Source organism: Malassezia pachydermatis (genome assembly GCF_001278385.1).
Source record: "Malassezia pachydermatis strain CBS 1879 chromosome Unknown scaffold2, whole genome shotgun sequence".
In the NCBI taxonomy this organism is placed as follows: domain Eukaryota; kingdom Fungi; phylum Basidiomycota; class Malasseziomycetes; order Malasseziales; family Malasseziaceae; genus Malassezia; species Malassezia pachydermatis.
Genome location: NW_017253139.1, coordinates 822,609 through 838,473, shown reverse-complemented (window position 1 = coordinate 838,473; position 15,865 = coordinate 822,609). Strand labels below are relative to the sequence as shown.

Sequence of the window (15,865 nt, the reverse complement as noted above, 5' to 3'; positions counted from 1 at the left end):
ACCGTGGTCCCTGGCAGAGCGTCCCACCCTGGACGAAGAAAAAGGGGGGTGTGTCTTCTTCTCTATACCAACGGGCCGTTTGCCATGGACCGTACTCCCTTCCCTGACGTGACAGGGCTTCGGCTCCGCGCGCCGCTGCGTGATGCGTTCATGCAGGACGCTCTTGGTGCGTTGGGACGTGCATCGATCACCCTCTCACCGTCCCTCTCTCTTGATGCCCTAGCGCAGAAGTACGGAACAGACCGCTCGATCCCCCTTCAAGCGGCGTGGGCTGTGATCGTGTATATGTACCTTCGACACGAATGCGACTACGCTGACATCGACGTCGTTTCTCCGTCTTCGTCTCATACCGTGCGTTTCGGTGCGTCGTTGTGCGACGCACACTCCCTCGCCCATCTTCTTCGCCATGTACAGGCCTGCGTACATACGCCTACTCGCGGTGTCTGGGGACCTGTATGCTTCTTCGACGCACTGAGCATGCCAGCGCACGACGTCAATGCGTGGCTCACTGCGCATGTGAACGAACATCCTACCATCACATTGGCCCTGGTGGCTCATACGTCCGACACTGGCGATACATTGACACTTCTAGCCTCTCCTTCCATTCATGTGCATGGCTCAGCCATGACACAGCTGCAACAAGTCCTCGCCGTGCTGGACGCGATCGTGCATGACCGCGATCCTATGACGTTGCCCGTGTCGCTGCAAAGTCTCGCGAATCCTCATCCCACCGTGCTTACGAACGATATGCCTCATGGACCTGCCCATGAACGTCTGGAAGATCAGTTTCGACGACGTGCACAGGACTTGCCTGATACCGAGGCTTTGGTCTGTTGCGAGAGTCTGCAGCCTTTGCGCTTTACGTCATGGACGTACCGGGAGCTGGATCAACGCTCTGATGCTATTGCGCGCTTGTTGTGGTCCCTCGGGATAGGATATGCTCATCATGATGATACCAACGACGAAATCGTCGCATTGTGCCTGGCAAAATCGCATGAGATGTATGCAGCCATCCTCGGCATCCTCAAGGCCGGCGCTACATGGTGCCCGATCGATCCAGGATGGCCCTCCTCACGGCAAGCAGCCTTGCTGACCAAGTCTGAGGCTCGTGTTGTGCTCACATGCGGTGCAGAGGCGGCAGCCGTCGAAGCTATCTGTCCCGCCTCAATTCGTATCGCACGTCTGGATGCGCCTATGCCTACCTGCGCTCCGCCACGTCGTTCACCGCAACGAGCCTCGCCGCAGCATTTGGCCTACAAAATCTGGACAAGTGGCACCACAGGCCTGCCGAAAGCCGTGGGCATCGAACATACGGCCGCTGTACAAGGCATGCGGGCCCTGCAACACGCCGTGCCGACCGTGATCGAGCCGCTCTTGCCAGGCTCCCTTCGGTATCTGCAGTTTGCCGCGTACGTCTTTGACTTGTCGATCTTCGATATCTTTTACGCATGGGGCCATGGCGGTACCGTGTGTTTTGCGCCATTAGACTTGCTGCTTACACGCCTCATTGACGTGTCGAATGCATTGCAAGTCACGCATACTTTGTTTACGCCGGCCGTCTCAGCTATGGTCCCGCGTGACGCTATTCCGTCCATGCGCCTGGTAATCAATGGCGGTGAGAAGCTCTCGCAGGTTGTGGCCGACAATTGGACACGAGACTGCCGTCTTGTGAATATTTACGGCCCTGCCGAGGCGACTCTGTCTCTTACGATGCGAGAGCTACCTCCCAACGATCAGGTTAAATCTCACAATATCGGCGTCGCTTTTGATGATGCGTTGTGCGTCATCATGGATGAGCATTACAACATTGTGCCTCGCGGGGCGATTGGCGAATTGCTGCTAGGCGGTCCTCAGCTGGCGCGCGGATACATTGGCGATCCAGCGAAGACCGCCGAGAAGTTCGTGATGCACCCCACCCTCGGCCGCTTGTACCATACGGGCGACTTGGCACGGCAATTGTGGGATGGTCAGTTTGAGTACTTGGGCCGCAACGACGATCAAGTAAAGATCAACGGTGTGCGCATTGAGCTGCTGGAAATCAATGCGGCTGTCAAGTCTGTCTCGGATCAAGTATGGGATGCCGATACCGTGGCGATGCCGGCACCACAGCCTGATGAACCTCCCCGCATCGTGGCCTTCGCCGTCGCGCCGCTCGACAATGTCCCGCTTGTGCGTGAAGACGAAGACGCCGTAGCACTAGCACGTACGCTGCGTACAGGCACACAGGCCTTGTTGCCTTCGTACATGGTCCCCTTCCATTTTGTTATCTTGTCCTCGTTTCCACGTACGTCCAGCGCGAAAATTGATCGACGCGCTGTCAAAGCAGCGTACGATGCCTTGGATCTGAGGGCGTGGGAGGCCAAACTCGCACAGGATCCACAGGACAGCACATCAGCCAACACCGCAGATATCCTATCTCATCCTCTAGCCAAAGCCGTGCAGGCGCATCTTGTATCACTATGCCACGTCGCTCCGGAAGAAATCGCGCCCAGGGTCTCATTGCCGATGCTCGGCCTCAATTCCGTACGGGCTATGGCCATGTCGGCGGCTCTTGTCGAGGACGGCTGGCCTATTAGTGCGGCCGATCTGATGCAGTACGATACACTGGCTAAGCTCGTCGAGCAGTACACGACAACCGACAAGGTCGATCGGTCTGCCCACTGGCACGATGTATGTGCCTCGTTGGCCTCCACGTACGCAGATCAGGTCCGTACGACGATCCAGGACACTGTTTCGATATGGCCCACCACGTCGCTGCAACAAGGCATGCTACTAGAAACAGACATGGACGCCACTCAGTATTGGCTCTATCGCCACTTGCGCACCCATGCACCCATCACCCTCGATCAACTTCAAGCGGCGTTGCAGCATGTCGCGTGCGAATTTGATTGCCTGCGTCTAGGCTTCGTGCCTGTCACCTCCACCTCCACATCACCGTACGCACCGACCTATGTCACTGTGGTGCACGCCGAGCCGCGTGTGCAAGTCGTCCCCCTTCATGGCGATCTTGTGCCTGCACTTCGGGCTCATACGCCACCTGCTGCCAATGGTCGACCTCCATGGTGGGTAGCATGGCTGGAAGACGGATCCTTCGTTTGGGCCTTGCATCATGCCTTGTACGATGCACCTACATTGTACATGTTGTTGCAGCGTCTCGATACGGTATTGACATTATCATGTACGATTCATGTGCGCGGGTCATGGCAAGAGGCACTTCAAGACTTCATACCCACCACTAAAGAGGAGGCTGCGTCCATGCAAGCTTGGTCAGAGCTTTTGCAAGCCTTTCCGCAGGAGCGTGTCCCCTTCCCTCGACTCCTTGAAGCCAAGGCCACAGAGCATGGGCTGACTAGCACAGCGCGTCGCGCTTCGATGCCATGGGATGCATGGGAAGCTCTAGCGCAATCCCTCGGAACCGCCGTGCGCCCTCTGGTACATGCTGTATGGGCACGCATTTTGTGTGCGTACCTGCATACAGACGCCGTGTTACTGGGCGACGTAAGTGCGCTTCGTGGACTGGCTATTGACGTTGGTGGACCCAGCCTGGCTACCATTCCCACGCCCGTGGTGTTCCAGAGCACCATGTCCATGGCCGACATGGTCCAAAGTCTGCATCAAACACAGGTCCAAATGCAGTCGCATGCTTCCATCCCGCTGTCATATATACGCACATGTCTTTCGTGTGCATACAATGAGCCACTTTTCGACAGTGTAGTGGTGCTTGAAATGGCGGACGACCCTGCGGAAGAACGAGTGGTAGCATGGCAACATGCCACAGATGTGGGGTTGTGTGTCGAGCACGCCACGGCGCTGGAAGTGCGGATTGAGCTTGATGGTAGCGTTACGTGGATTCTTAATGCCGACAAGGCTACCATCTCCCCTTCCTATGCAGCTTTGCTCCTTGATCAAGTTGATGCTCTTTGGCAAGCTGTTGCAAAGGATGTGAAGCAGCCATGTCTAGCCTTGCCAATGCCGTCCAACCTGACTAGTATGGCGCCTTGGCAACCACCCACCGTGCCTACGTACTGGAACGTAGCACACTGGGTCGAAGCGTATCAAGCAAGCTCCTCGGTGGCTGTGGAAATGCGGTATGGTGTCCCGGCTACCACCATTCAAACCCTTACATACGCCGACCTGTATACCAAGAGCTCTGCTTTGGCTGGCGCACTTGTGGAGCTCTACAAAGAGGGCAGTGTCGTGGGCGTATCGCTCTCTCGCAGTGTCGATACGTACATCTGTCTGGCCGCTGTGTTACGTGCCGGCCTGCTATACTTGCCCCTGGACGAGTCTTTGCCACCTGCGCGCAAGCTCCAATTGGTCCAAGCCAGCAAAGCGGCATGTGTTCTTACGGACACCCCCACCTCGTGGCCTGATGAGGTTGTGACGCATGCGCCTACATTGTTTTACCTGCATGCGCCGGGCTCTCGCCCCGTCTCGCTGACGACCCCTGCCTATCTGCTTTACACGTCAGGGTCGACAGGCGAACCAAAAGGCTGCGTCATCACGCATGCCAACTTAGCTTACGCGATCGACAATTTCCGCGAGGTCTTTGAGAAGGCTGCTCCAGGATCATGGCACGGCGCTCGCATGCTCGCACGATCTGCTGAAGCATTTGACGTACACATTCTCGAATGTTTCCTGGCACTTCAAACTGGCGCGACCATTGTTACGATGCCTCGCGTGGACTTAATGCAGGATTTAGGTTTAGCCATGGCGGATGCTAAGATTACTCATGCCTGCGTTGTTCCATCCCTGTTCTACACGCAAGGGCGTCGCGTCACACCACAGGATCTGCCTACAATTCGTGCCCTAATTGTAGGTGGCGAAAAAATGACCGATGATATTATCCAGCTTTGGAGTGACAAGGTACCACTGCTCAATGCATATGGCCCTACAGAAGCTACCATCGGCATCTCTTGTACACGTGTTCACCCTACAACGTTGGCCTCTGACCTTGGCTATGCTTTTGCGGGTAACCAATTTGCTGTGCGCTCCCAAGGCCGCTTGACATTGCGAGGCGAAGAAGGTGAGTTGATCATTCTCGGCACGCATGTTGGAGCTGGATACTGGCAAAAGGAATCGGAGGCCTTTTTCGATATGGATGGACAGCCAGCATACGCTACAGGCGACCGTGTACGTATGCGCCCTGACGGATCAATCGAGTACTTGGGACGTATGGGACACACGCAAGTCAAAGTACGAGGAGCACGTGTGGAATTAGGCGATGTGGATGCTGCACTTCGCGATGCAGGCGCTGCTCACGCAGCCACATTGCTTCTGTCACATGCACAATGGCCAGAGCCACATCTTGTGGCCTTTCTGGCAGACTCAGCCCGAGTGGACACGGTCCCGCCGGAGCGGATCGAGATGGATCTGGACGGTATGAAGACGACACTACGTGCCAAGCTAAGCTCGTACATGGTGCCAAGCATGCTAGTGCCTTTGACCTATCTTCCCTTGGCGCGTGTAAGTGGCAAGCTGGATCGCCGAGCTCTGGAGCAGATCTACGCATCGATAACGCTGGACGACGCCGGCGATGACGAGCCATCCACGGAAGCGGAGAAGGCAGCAGCTATGGCCCTTGCGACGGTGTTGCCGAATGTGCACGTTGGTGTGCACACAGACCTGTTTGGTGTGGGTCTGGACAGTCTTAAAGCGGTCCGTCTCGCGCGTGCCCTGCAGGACAAAGGGCTCTCTGTGCCCTTGGCAGCCATTATGACCTACCCTACCATCGCGGGGCTGGTTCAAGCGGCTACGACATCGAAAGAGCGCCAGGGTACGGCCACCTCTACGTCTTCCACATGGCCCTGCCTTCCGCTTCAAGTGGCTACATTGTCTCTCACTCTTGCAGAGCCATCACAGCGCTGGTACATGAACCATGTACGAATGACTCTCGATTGCGATACTACAATGCCTCACGATGAAGAGACGCGATGGAAGACTCTTTTGTCGTGGCGAGAGGCTATGGCTCACTTTAGTATATACCGCACAGTGTTCACGTTGGACAAGGACGGTTCACTGGTACAACAAATCTTACCGACCCTACCTGCGATTGAGAAACGAGTACTAGCGCCATGGAGTGAAGAAGAAGCGGCCAAGGTGTCTGACGATATCCTGCAATGCCACGAGACGATGCCTTTAGTACGTTTGACTCTCTTTGATGACGTACTTTGCATTAGTATGCATCATGCTGTATATGATGCTACTTCGTTCAGCCTTTTATGTGCAGCTGTAGATGGTGATCTGCAGCCAGATACATGGGCCGATGTCGTATACACTGCCTCATCTACGCTTGAGGAAAGCACGGCGCACTATACCTCGATTTTGGAGGGGATGGTACGAACGCCCATGCCTGTCGTAACAGGCCAACATGCTGCGAAAAAGCCGAGTTGCGAGGTTTCTTACACGATGACGCTACCCGTCCATGCGTTGCAAATGTTGGCCCAGGACCAACGTATTACAATGCAAGCTTTGATGTTGCATGCTTTTGCTTTCCTGTTCTCGCAGTACGTTGGTGAAGACGATGTGACTTTGGGTGTCGTACAAAGTGGACGTATGACAAAGACGGCTCATGAGACGGCTCATGGGCCCTGCATTACGACCTTGCCCTTCCGATGGCATAACCATTCATATGCTCAGGTCCATGACCAACTCACATCGATGCTGTCGTACCCCTTTGTCCGTCTGAGTGAGGTCGCTCATCGACTACATCTGGAATCAAGTGTGCTGGATGTGTTATTCTCGTACTTACCCGCAGGCGACGTACGCTGCCCTCGAGGGATTGCGTCGATGGAAAGTACTATGGCGTCCGACTTCCCTCTCGCATTGCAAGTGTCATGTGAAAAAGAGCATGTCGCTTGCGCATTGACGTACGGACCAGATCGAATGAGTGAGGCACATGCACTTCTTTTCCTTCAGCAGTACGAGGATGTGCTACGCCAAGCTCTGGGCGAGGCGCAGGCGCCTCATCTTGGCGCTTGTGTTCATCCCACACCGCTAGAACCGGCTGAGTCTGAGTCGTTCTTGCATCTCTTCCTCTCGCATGTACATTCCCATCCCGAGGCGGATGCGCTGACGTTTGCTACATGCCTTGATCCTCTGAAGGAAGAGACGCTATCATATGCGGAGCTTGATCGACGCTCCTCGTTGTACGCATCACATCTCCAAATGTACGATGGCCAAGCTGTATATGTCCATTTGCCACGAGGCATCGAGCTGTATGTGGTGTTGCTGGCTACGTGGAAATTGCACAAAACGTATGTACCTCTCGATCCTACATTGCCTGCGGAACGTCTGCAATACATGATGGAGACCGTTGGCGATGGATTGCTGGTATCTGATACAGGTCTTGCTGCGCCTTGTGCGTGTGTGGATATGGATGCGTTGCGTGCTACGACAACAATGTCACCTTGGCCAACGCCTCGCTTGGATGTGCCAGCCTACATTCTGTTCACATCCGGGTCCACTGGTCGTCCAAAAGGTGTGCAAATCTCGCATAGAGCTCTGGCGGCGGCTATTCAATCATGGAAACGTATGTTGCCTTACCAACCTACATCGCGCATTTTGCAGTTGGCCTCGCCAGGCTTTGACGTGTCGCTCTTTGAAGTATGCCTTCCGTGGAGTTTGGGCTTTGCGGTAGCGACCGCGCCCAAAGAAATGTTGCTCACCGACTTGGAACTGGCATTCCGTCAACTGCGTATCACCATCGCAGATTTACCTGCCGCTCTCGCGGCGCTCGTTCACCCTGCGAATGTGGGCCCCATGGAATGGCTCATGAGTGGCGGCGATATGTTGGATGAACGTGTAGTGAAAACATGGGGGTCTCCGCCTCATATGCTTATCAACGCCTACGGTCCGACGGAGGGCACCATTGGAAATACGTTGGGTAAGATGGATGCGACCACTCGGCGCTCGGTGGTAGGCAGTGTCTATCCAGCGACTACCTTGTACATTTACCAAGGCGATCGTTTGGCATATACGGGCACTGTCGGTGAAATCGTGGTGGGAGGACCCCAAGTCGGCGATGGCTACGTCCATGCTCCCGAATTGACGGCCTCAGCGTTCCCTATGCTACCCAACGGACAGCGTGTATACCGCACAGGCGATCGGGGACGTTTGCTGCTAGATGGCCGTGTCGAGTGCTTAGGCCGCATTGCACGAGGCCAAGTCAAAGTGAATGGTCAACGTGTTGAGCTGGACGAAATTGCACATGCTTTGACGCAGAGTCCATCCTGGAAAGACATGAGGGTCGTAGATGCGAGTGTGTTGTACCTGCAGCATCCCTCGCATGCGTCTAAGCAACTCGTGGCCTTCCTTGCCCTTTCCACCGCGCCAATGGGTAGGCAAGGGGACGTCTCTTGCCGCGATGATGAGGATGCGACGTTGTTGACGCACCATTGCTTGGCTTATGCACGACATCACCTTGCGCCATACATGGTACCTACCTACGTCTTTGTACTACAGGGCGCTATGCCCTTGACGCCTAACAACAAGGTGGATACCAAACGATTAACGGAGGCCTACATGACCATGGACTTACACGCATTGCGTACTCGCTCCCTTCGGCCTGCCAAGATGTCGCCCATGATGCAGCGCTTGATCAAGATCTTGGCCGACTTTTGCGGTATGCCCGCTACTGAGCTGGATCCCACTGCGTCAATGTACGCTCTCGGCATTGACTCGCTCTCTGCGTTGCGTCTGATTCGCGTACTACGAGAGCATGGAATCCAGACGACGGCCAGTACACTGCTAACTCATGCGACGCCAGAACGCCTGGCGTTGGCTTTGGAGCGAGGCTCTCCCGACGAACAAGCTGACGAAGAGGCATACCAGGCGCTGTGTCGTCAGCACGCCTCGCTTTTGCCGCCTGGAACTTGGCCTTGTACGCCATTGCAAGCAGGTATGCTGGCGCATACCGTCGCTTCGCACAATGCCCTGTATGTGCACTTACATGCTATGCACATCGATGCAGCACCGGATGTGGTGGAGCGCGCATGGCTAGCCTTGGTAGCGCAGCACTCTATGCTGCGTACGACCTTTATTTCGACGTCTGACGACTCGATGCCATGGGTCCAGCATGTTGCAGATACGTGGCCTTCTTCTCTGACACGGATTCACCCTCCTACTACGCCGTCGGCAGTACTGTGTGCGACCGCGCGAGCGGCATGTCAGTATGATACGCAGCCACATGCTTTGCATATGACAGCGACATCTACAGGCACCTACGCCGTGCTATCAATGCACCATGCGTTGTACGATGCACATACTATCGGTGAGCTATGGGATGATTGGGATCAGGCGCTACAAGGCCGCACGGTGCGTGCACGCCCGCCGTGGTCTCAGGCCCTTCCACGCCTGTGTACTGGCGCTTCACATGTTCCTTACTGGCTCGATACGCTACATGGATACATACCACGACCGCTGGCACCGATGGGATGCCCGCCTCTCGCGTGCACGGCTGACTTCCATACAAACATGCCGCTGGCTAGTTTGCAGCAGGTGGCTCGTGCGCACAGTATTTCTATGCATACCATGGTGACGCTCGCTTTTGCATACCTGCTAGCTGAATGCATGGGATCTGCTGACGTATGTTTTGGACAAGTGTTGAGCTTGCGTAGCGAGGGCCCAGATACAGCCGATGTCCTTGGGCCCATGCTAAATACAGTTCCCACCCGGATCTGCCTAACGCGTACGTCCATTGCCCAACAATGGATCGCTTTACAACGTGCTATTGATGCTAGTCGGCCACATCGACATGCACCTCTACGAACGATTGCAACGCAGCATCAAAGTACACACACGTCGCCGGCCCCTCTCATTGATGCGCTACTTGACGTGCAGCGTCACGAAGACACAACGCCATGGCAACATATCCATCCTGTGCCACTGGACGAGGAGGATGGTGTGCAGTATGCACTGAATGTCGAGGTCATTCAAAAAGACACGCTTTGCCTAGTCGCTACAGCGCGGCGGGCCTGGGCTGATGAGGCGCAGTTGCAGGCGCATCTGCAACGTTTTGCTACTATTCTTCAAGAGATGGTCGATGCGCCAGCGTCGATGCGCGCCTTGCCGGAGAGTTTCTACGAGAACATATCTGCGCCAATGTCCATCACGCATCATCCAGTGCCGACGAGCATGGTGGACCAACTTCGCCAACTTATTGCCGATGTAGCCCAGGTGCCTTTGGACACGGTGGAGTCTGACACGCCTTTGCTGGCCTTGGGTCTGGACTCTATTGCCGCGATCCATGTACTGGCGCAAGCGCGCGCACGACACATGTCGTTGCAAGTAAGCGACCTGGCCGGCGGAACGCCCGCTGCGGCGGCGGCCGCATGGTATGCGCGCAGTCAAGGGACACTATCCACAGCGATACCTCAGAACGAGACGAGTCTCGCCATGGCGCCTCTGACTGATGCATGGCAGGTATCCAGTGCGACATGGGAGGCAGTTCGGCCTGTGGCGGCTGGCCAAGCCATGCACGTGGCCATGCTAGTGCAATCCCACTTCCATTCCGGTCTCTTCTCGCTGGTATACCAAACAAAGCATAGGGAAGCAGATCGCCTGGCTGAGGCATGGACGCAGCTGCAGCAGCGTCACGAGATTCTTCGGACGTGGTTTGGATTCCATGAGACGTTAGTGCAAGTGGTGGAGTCTCATACTACACCATTGCGGGTGACACAGGCGTCTTCAATGGCCGATATCGAAGCCATTGTCGCGCAACGTGGAACCGTGCAGGATGCTCATACGCCATGGACATCGGCAGATTTGGTGCAGCTCGAAGACCATACCAGTGTGCTGATTCTTACGTTGTTCCACGCCGTTTACGATGGATGGATGCTTCCATTGCTCCTCCAGGATCTAGATGCGCTGTACCGTGGCGTTTCGCCACGCAGTGTGCCTGGTATCACGCCGTTGTTGGCATTGCCTGCGCCTTCTCCTGCTGATCTTCAGTCTGTGTGGGGCGTCATGACTAATGTGCCATCTTGTTTGCTGGGCGCAACTGCAACGACCTGTGCAACGTATACGTTTGTACAGCGGAAACGTGTATTGACAAAAGTCACTTCGGCGCGCCGCTATGTGGCGCAGCATCATGCCACATGGCCGTCGCTTCTGCTGGCGGCCTGGGCGCACGTATTGCAATCCACATTACATCAATCCAACGTGCTCTTTGGCGTTTACCGTGCAGCTCGAACTCTACCCATTGACCATGTGGGCGAGCGTGTGATGCCTACCCTCAATATGCTGCCAATATGTGTCGAAGAAGCGCCGTGGCACACTATGGCGCAGGCCGTTGCTCACCATTTGCAACAAAGTGCTCCGTACGAACATGTGTCGCTCCCTGCGCTTCATGCCGCCTTGGACTGGGACACAGCCCCCCGGTTCAACACGTGCGTGAATGTGCTGTGGAATGATGCGAGTGCGACACAAGACGCCGCTCAAGCCACATGGTCTCCTGTGCCTTTGCTGTCAGACTCTCGTCTACGCGCACCGAAGCGTATCTTGGAGCATAGCAACCTATCGGCATGGCCAGAGGCAGCCTGCTACGCGACATCTATGATTGCCGTGGATGCGTATATTGATCAAGACGAAAGCCTCTCGTTGTCACTCCGCTGCCCTGCGAGCGTAGCCACGGAGGAAGATGCCATGGCATGGCTATCGAACATGGAAGCCTATATACAAGCGGCAGTACAGCACGCCACAGTTTAGCGACGTCGCTTGGTAGGACGAGCATTCTTTGCGCGACGCTTTTCTTTTGTCTCACGCTCGCGCTGGATTTGACGAGCGCTCTTGAGCTCATTCTTGGCTTGGGCCATACCCTTACCTCCCTTACGCTCGCGCGCCTGTTTCTTCTTCTTGTAGTCATATTGTAGCTTATCCAATGGCTTGGGCGCCTTGGTTTGCGTGTGGAAAAAGCCACGACGGCGGGGACCACCGCCTTGCTGCACATTCGCCACCATACGACGTGCCGAGGCAGGCATCGCACTCTCATCTTCACCCACATGAGGAAGCTCCACTTTCTGTGTCTTGCGCCATTCATCAAAGCGGCCAGAACGGAAACTGGCAGGCAACTTGAGTCCTGTCTCAGTGCGAATAAGCTTTTGGTTGTCAGATCCAGTGCCATCGCCCATGACGAATTTCTTCTTCTTGGTATCCCAGCGACGCTGATTTGGTCGTTGGTTCGCATGACCAGGACCGATGTCATCGCCACCCATATCCACGGCGACATGCTTAGCTTGCTCAGCAAACGATGTACCGAGGGAGTAGCCACGCTCCTCAGCCGCACCGCGCTGTTCATAGTCCATATACACACTAGGATCACGGAAGCTCTTACCTGTATCAAATACAGAGGCAATATCGTCTTCGTCCGCCGCCTCACTCACCACACCAGGCTGAGACGGCATATCATCCGTGATCGATATATCTCCTGCCTCCGTAGGAGCCCCAGCCTTGGCCAGCTCAATAGCACGAGCGCGCTGCTGCTTCGAATCCAATGTACGTCGACGATCTTGCATCAAACGAGCCAGGGGCATTTGTTGGCCACGAGCGCCCATCTCAAACACTGTCTCTCCAGGCCGGAACGCATTCACCTTGGCCAGCAAGGCAGCGCGTGCACCCGCCAGGGGATCGGCATGTGTACGGGCCCGCTTCACATCATCGGCTGACGCTAGTTGGTATACATCAGGGCGCTGCAGCACATCATGCACACCCGCCGTCTCAAGTGGGTGCCCTGCCAGTGCCCAACCTGTGCCTGTGGTGCCTGTCATCGCACTTCGTTCAGCTGCCTTGAGCATGTCTTTCGTACGACGATAGCTTTCCGAGCTGGCTTTTGGCTGCGAACGCATGTACATTGTATGCGCACGCTTTACAACGCCCACGAGGCCTTCATAGGCTGTCGCAGTAGCAGACGATTCTTGCATAGCATGTCGAATGGTCTCACTACCTTCATCCAGCGCCTCACGCGGAAACGTGCCAAGCACCATCGATGAATGAAGATCATACGGCTCCGTCTGCTGAATCGTATGGGAGGAGACAAGAGGGCGCGCAAGGAACAATTGCAAGTCACACAAGTATGGCAGCTCCGTATGCGTACATAGACTCCAAGCCCAACCACGACGTCCTGCACGGGCGGTACGACCGACTCGATGCACAAATATACGGGCTTGTGGCGGGAAGTCATAGTTGACCACATGCTCCAGCACAGGCAAGTCAATACCGCGGGCAGCCAAGTCCGTTACAATCAACAAAGAAGTCCGACCAGCACGGAACCGATTCATCTGGATAGAACGGGCGGCTTGATCAAGGGACGAGTAAATGTGTGAGCAAGCATAGCCCATGGTGGTTAAAAGGAGGAGCAAGTATTCAACATGATGCTTTGTCGCACAGAAAATGATCGTCTGGTATGGTCGTAGCTGATCCACGGGATTAAGACGCTTGCGTTTCTTAGATGAGCCAGAATCTTCATCCTCTTCAGCGTGCTCACCTGTAGGCACACGAATGACCTCGCGCAAGAGGTACAGCAACGCAGCTTCCTTTTCCGCGGGCTTCACGCTGAAGAAAGCCATGCGTAAATCAGGACTGATTTTTTGATCAGCATCCAAACGAATCAGCTTAGGATTCGTTTCTAAACCTGCTCGGGCAAATTCCACCAGCGATTTGGGCAGGGTAGCACTAAAAAGCAGAGTCTGGCGCGTCGATGGCAAGCGGCGAAGTAACTCTTCCAACTGGTCAGCAAAGCCCATCTCAAAGAGACGGTCTGCCTCGTCAAACACCACATAGTCCACAGATTTCAGATCAAGATTCATCTCGACCACCAAGTGCAGCAAACGACCAGGCGTCGCAATCACCACGTCCGGGTTGGATGTCATTATGGCGAACTGCTCGTCAAGTCCTTCACCACCAACAATAAGCGCCCAACGAATAGCTTCGCCACGTGCATCATCGTCCGACCGCCATCCACGCGCTAAATCTTTACCGACTTTCAGAATCTGCAAGGCCAACTCACGCGAGGGACACAGAATGATAGACTTAATACCGAACGAGGTAGAGTGGCGGCCATTCAATCGCTGGATGAGCGGGACAATGTAGGAAAGCGTTTTACCGGAACCAGTACGAGCCATCGCTACCACATCTTGTGGCGGCTGTGCAAGAATCGCAGGAATGGCTCGTCGCTGGATAGGTGTGGGGGTCGTAAAGCCACGTAGCAAAAGGGAACGAAGAAGTGATGGGTGCAGACCCATACTTTGGAAACTACCACCACCGCTCACAATACCACTCGCCACTTTGGCCTTGCTTTTGGCCTTGCTGGCTTGCTTAGCTACTTGTGTGCCAGCCTTGACATTGTGCTTTTGCGCTGCTGCAGCGATGAAAGCTGCATCATTGTCAGCATCATCCTCCAAATCAGCAGTGAATCCTGTTTTCACAGGCACTGTACGCGCAGGCACAGCGTCGAATTCGTCATCTGACGCCAAAAAGTCGATCTCCTTCGCCATCGTGCGCGCAGCGAGAGGTGGTAAGCCTGCAGCACCGCAAGAGACTTTTTTCGGATCACGTGCTGAGATGGAGAGGGACCTCCACCGCTACTGCAAAGGCATGACACAACGCTAGGACCAACGCGAGCGTGTATGCATGGTGGCGTTCCCACGCCATGGATGGGCAAGACGTATGCAAAGTATAGCTACGTGTGGATATCGATCATGGGACATATCCAATGTTCTTCATTGTACTGCACACCTGGCTTGGTTTGTCCAGCAGAATGAGCGAACCCCTCATACTGTTCAACTTCTCGATCGCGCAGTTAGGGAATGTCTTCGCGCACAGCAGGTCCGAAGCACTACGCGATTGCTATGCCATTTAACAGAAGCTCCCAGAGAAGGAGTATGTGACTCAAACGATCCTGTATTTTTGCAAGCACTTCGGCATGGCGTTTATGGCCTTAGCCGTATGTCCTTATCGCAGACGTCGAAGGCAAATCACCCAGCCTTGGGTTTAGCCACTTTGTATGATCACTGTTCGACGAATAACATGGATCTTGCGTGTACCATTCTAAGCAGCATTATCTCAACCCTATCACAACATCTGCAAGGGCGGCCTCTGTTGCAATTGCTTGAAGTGATTGCTCGCGACTTTCAGGTACGTGAGCCGCCGGACGATGCTGCTAGCGTCCTATCCGCCTTAATCATCGCATATGGTCGCGCTGGTAGGCCGGAAATGGGGGAGCAGTTCTTACGGCACTATTCCTTGCATCATGGCAGCTCTGTGACGGCACGAAGTCTCTCTATGACAAATCGACCGCAGTATATGGAATGGCTACGGCGTTATACGAAGCGGCCACTTTATCCTGTGGATGTTCCATGGCATTTCTCATGGGCGAGTTATACTGATGTGTGGAACGCCCTTATTCGATCGCGGTGCATCGCTGGCGATATCACTACAGCCCGAATATGGCTCGAACAATATCGCATGATCACTTCTATACCCGCAACGACTTTAGACCTACACAAAATACCCCGACCTGTGGCCAGCGCATCACCCTATCTTACACTCATGCATGCCCTGTCTTCTACATCAGGGATTCGTAAACTGTTTGCCGGTGTAAGCCCTGTGGAAGCAGAAATTCTTCGTGCGCAGGCTTCCGAAGTTGCCTCGCCGTACAAAACGGCTGCGATTTATCAAATTCTCGAGTTGGTCAGGCAAGATCAAATTATACCAGGTGTTTCTATGCTGAATTTCCTTGCCAGCTTTGAAATTGGGTGTGGACGAGTAGAACGAGCGACAGCTTTTGTACAAGAAGCACTCACCCTCGAAAGTGGCCCTGCGTTTGTGGTGCGACGTGTGCATACGCCTAGCGAGGTAGCAACAACCATGC

The 15,865-nt window shown here is 54.9% G+C and overlaps 2 protein-coding genes across 2 annotated transcripts; one reads left to right on the top strand and one right to left on the bottom strand.

Moving 5' to 3' along the window:
- Nucleotides 1-84: 84 nt before the first annotated feature.
- Nucleotides 85-11,706, top strand: Malapachy_2502 (ferrichrome siderophore peptide synthetase; the record flags this gene model as incomplete). The annotated part of the gene is made up of 1 exon (XM_018136991.1): nt 85-11,706. One exon carries the CDS (start codon nt 85-87, stop codon nt 11,704-11,706), a length of 11,622 nt encoding a protein of 3,873 aa, XP_017993326.1.
- Malapachy_2468 (dead-domain-containing protein) lies at nt 11,703-14,489 on the bottom strand (the record flags this gene model as incomplete). The annotated part of the gene is made up of 1 exon (XM_018136957.1): nt 11,703-14,489. The coding sequence occupies one exon, from the start codon at nt 14,487-14,489 to the stop codon at nt 11,703-11,705; it is 2,787 nt and encodes a 928-aa protein (XP_017992940.1).
- Between the last annotated feature and the right edge of the window lie 1,376 nt (nt 14,490-15,865).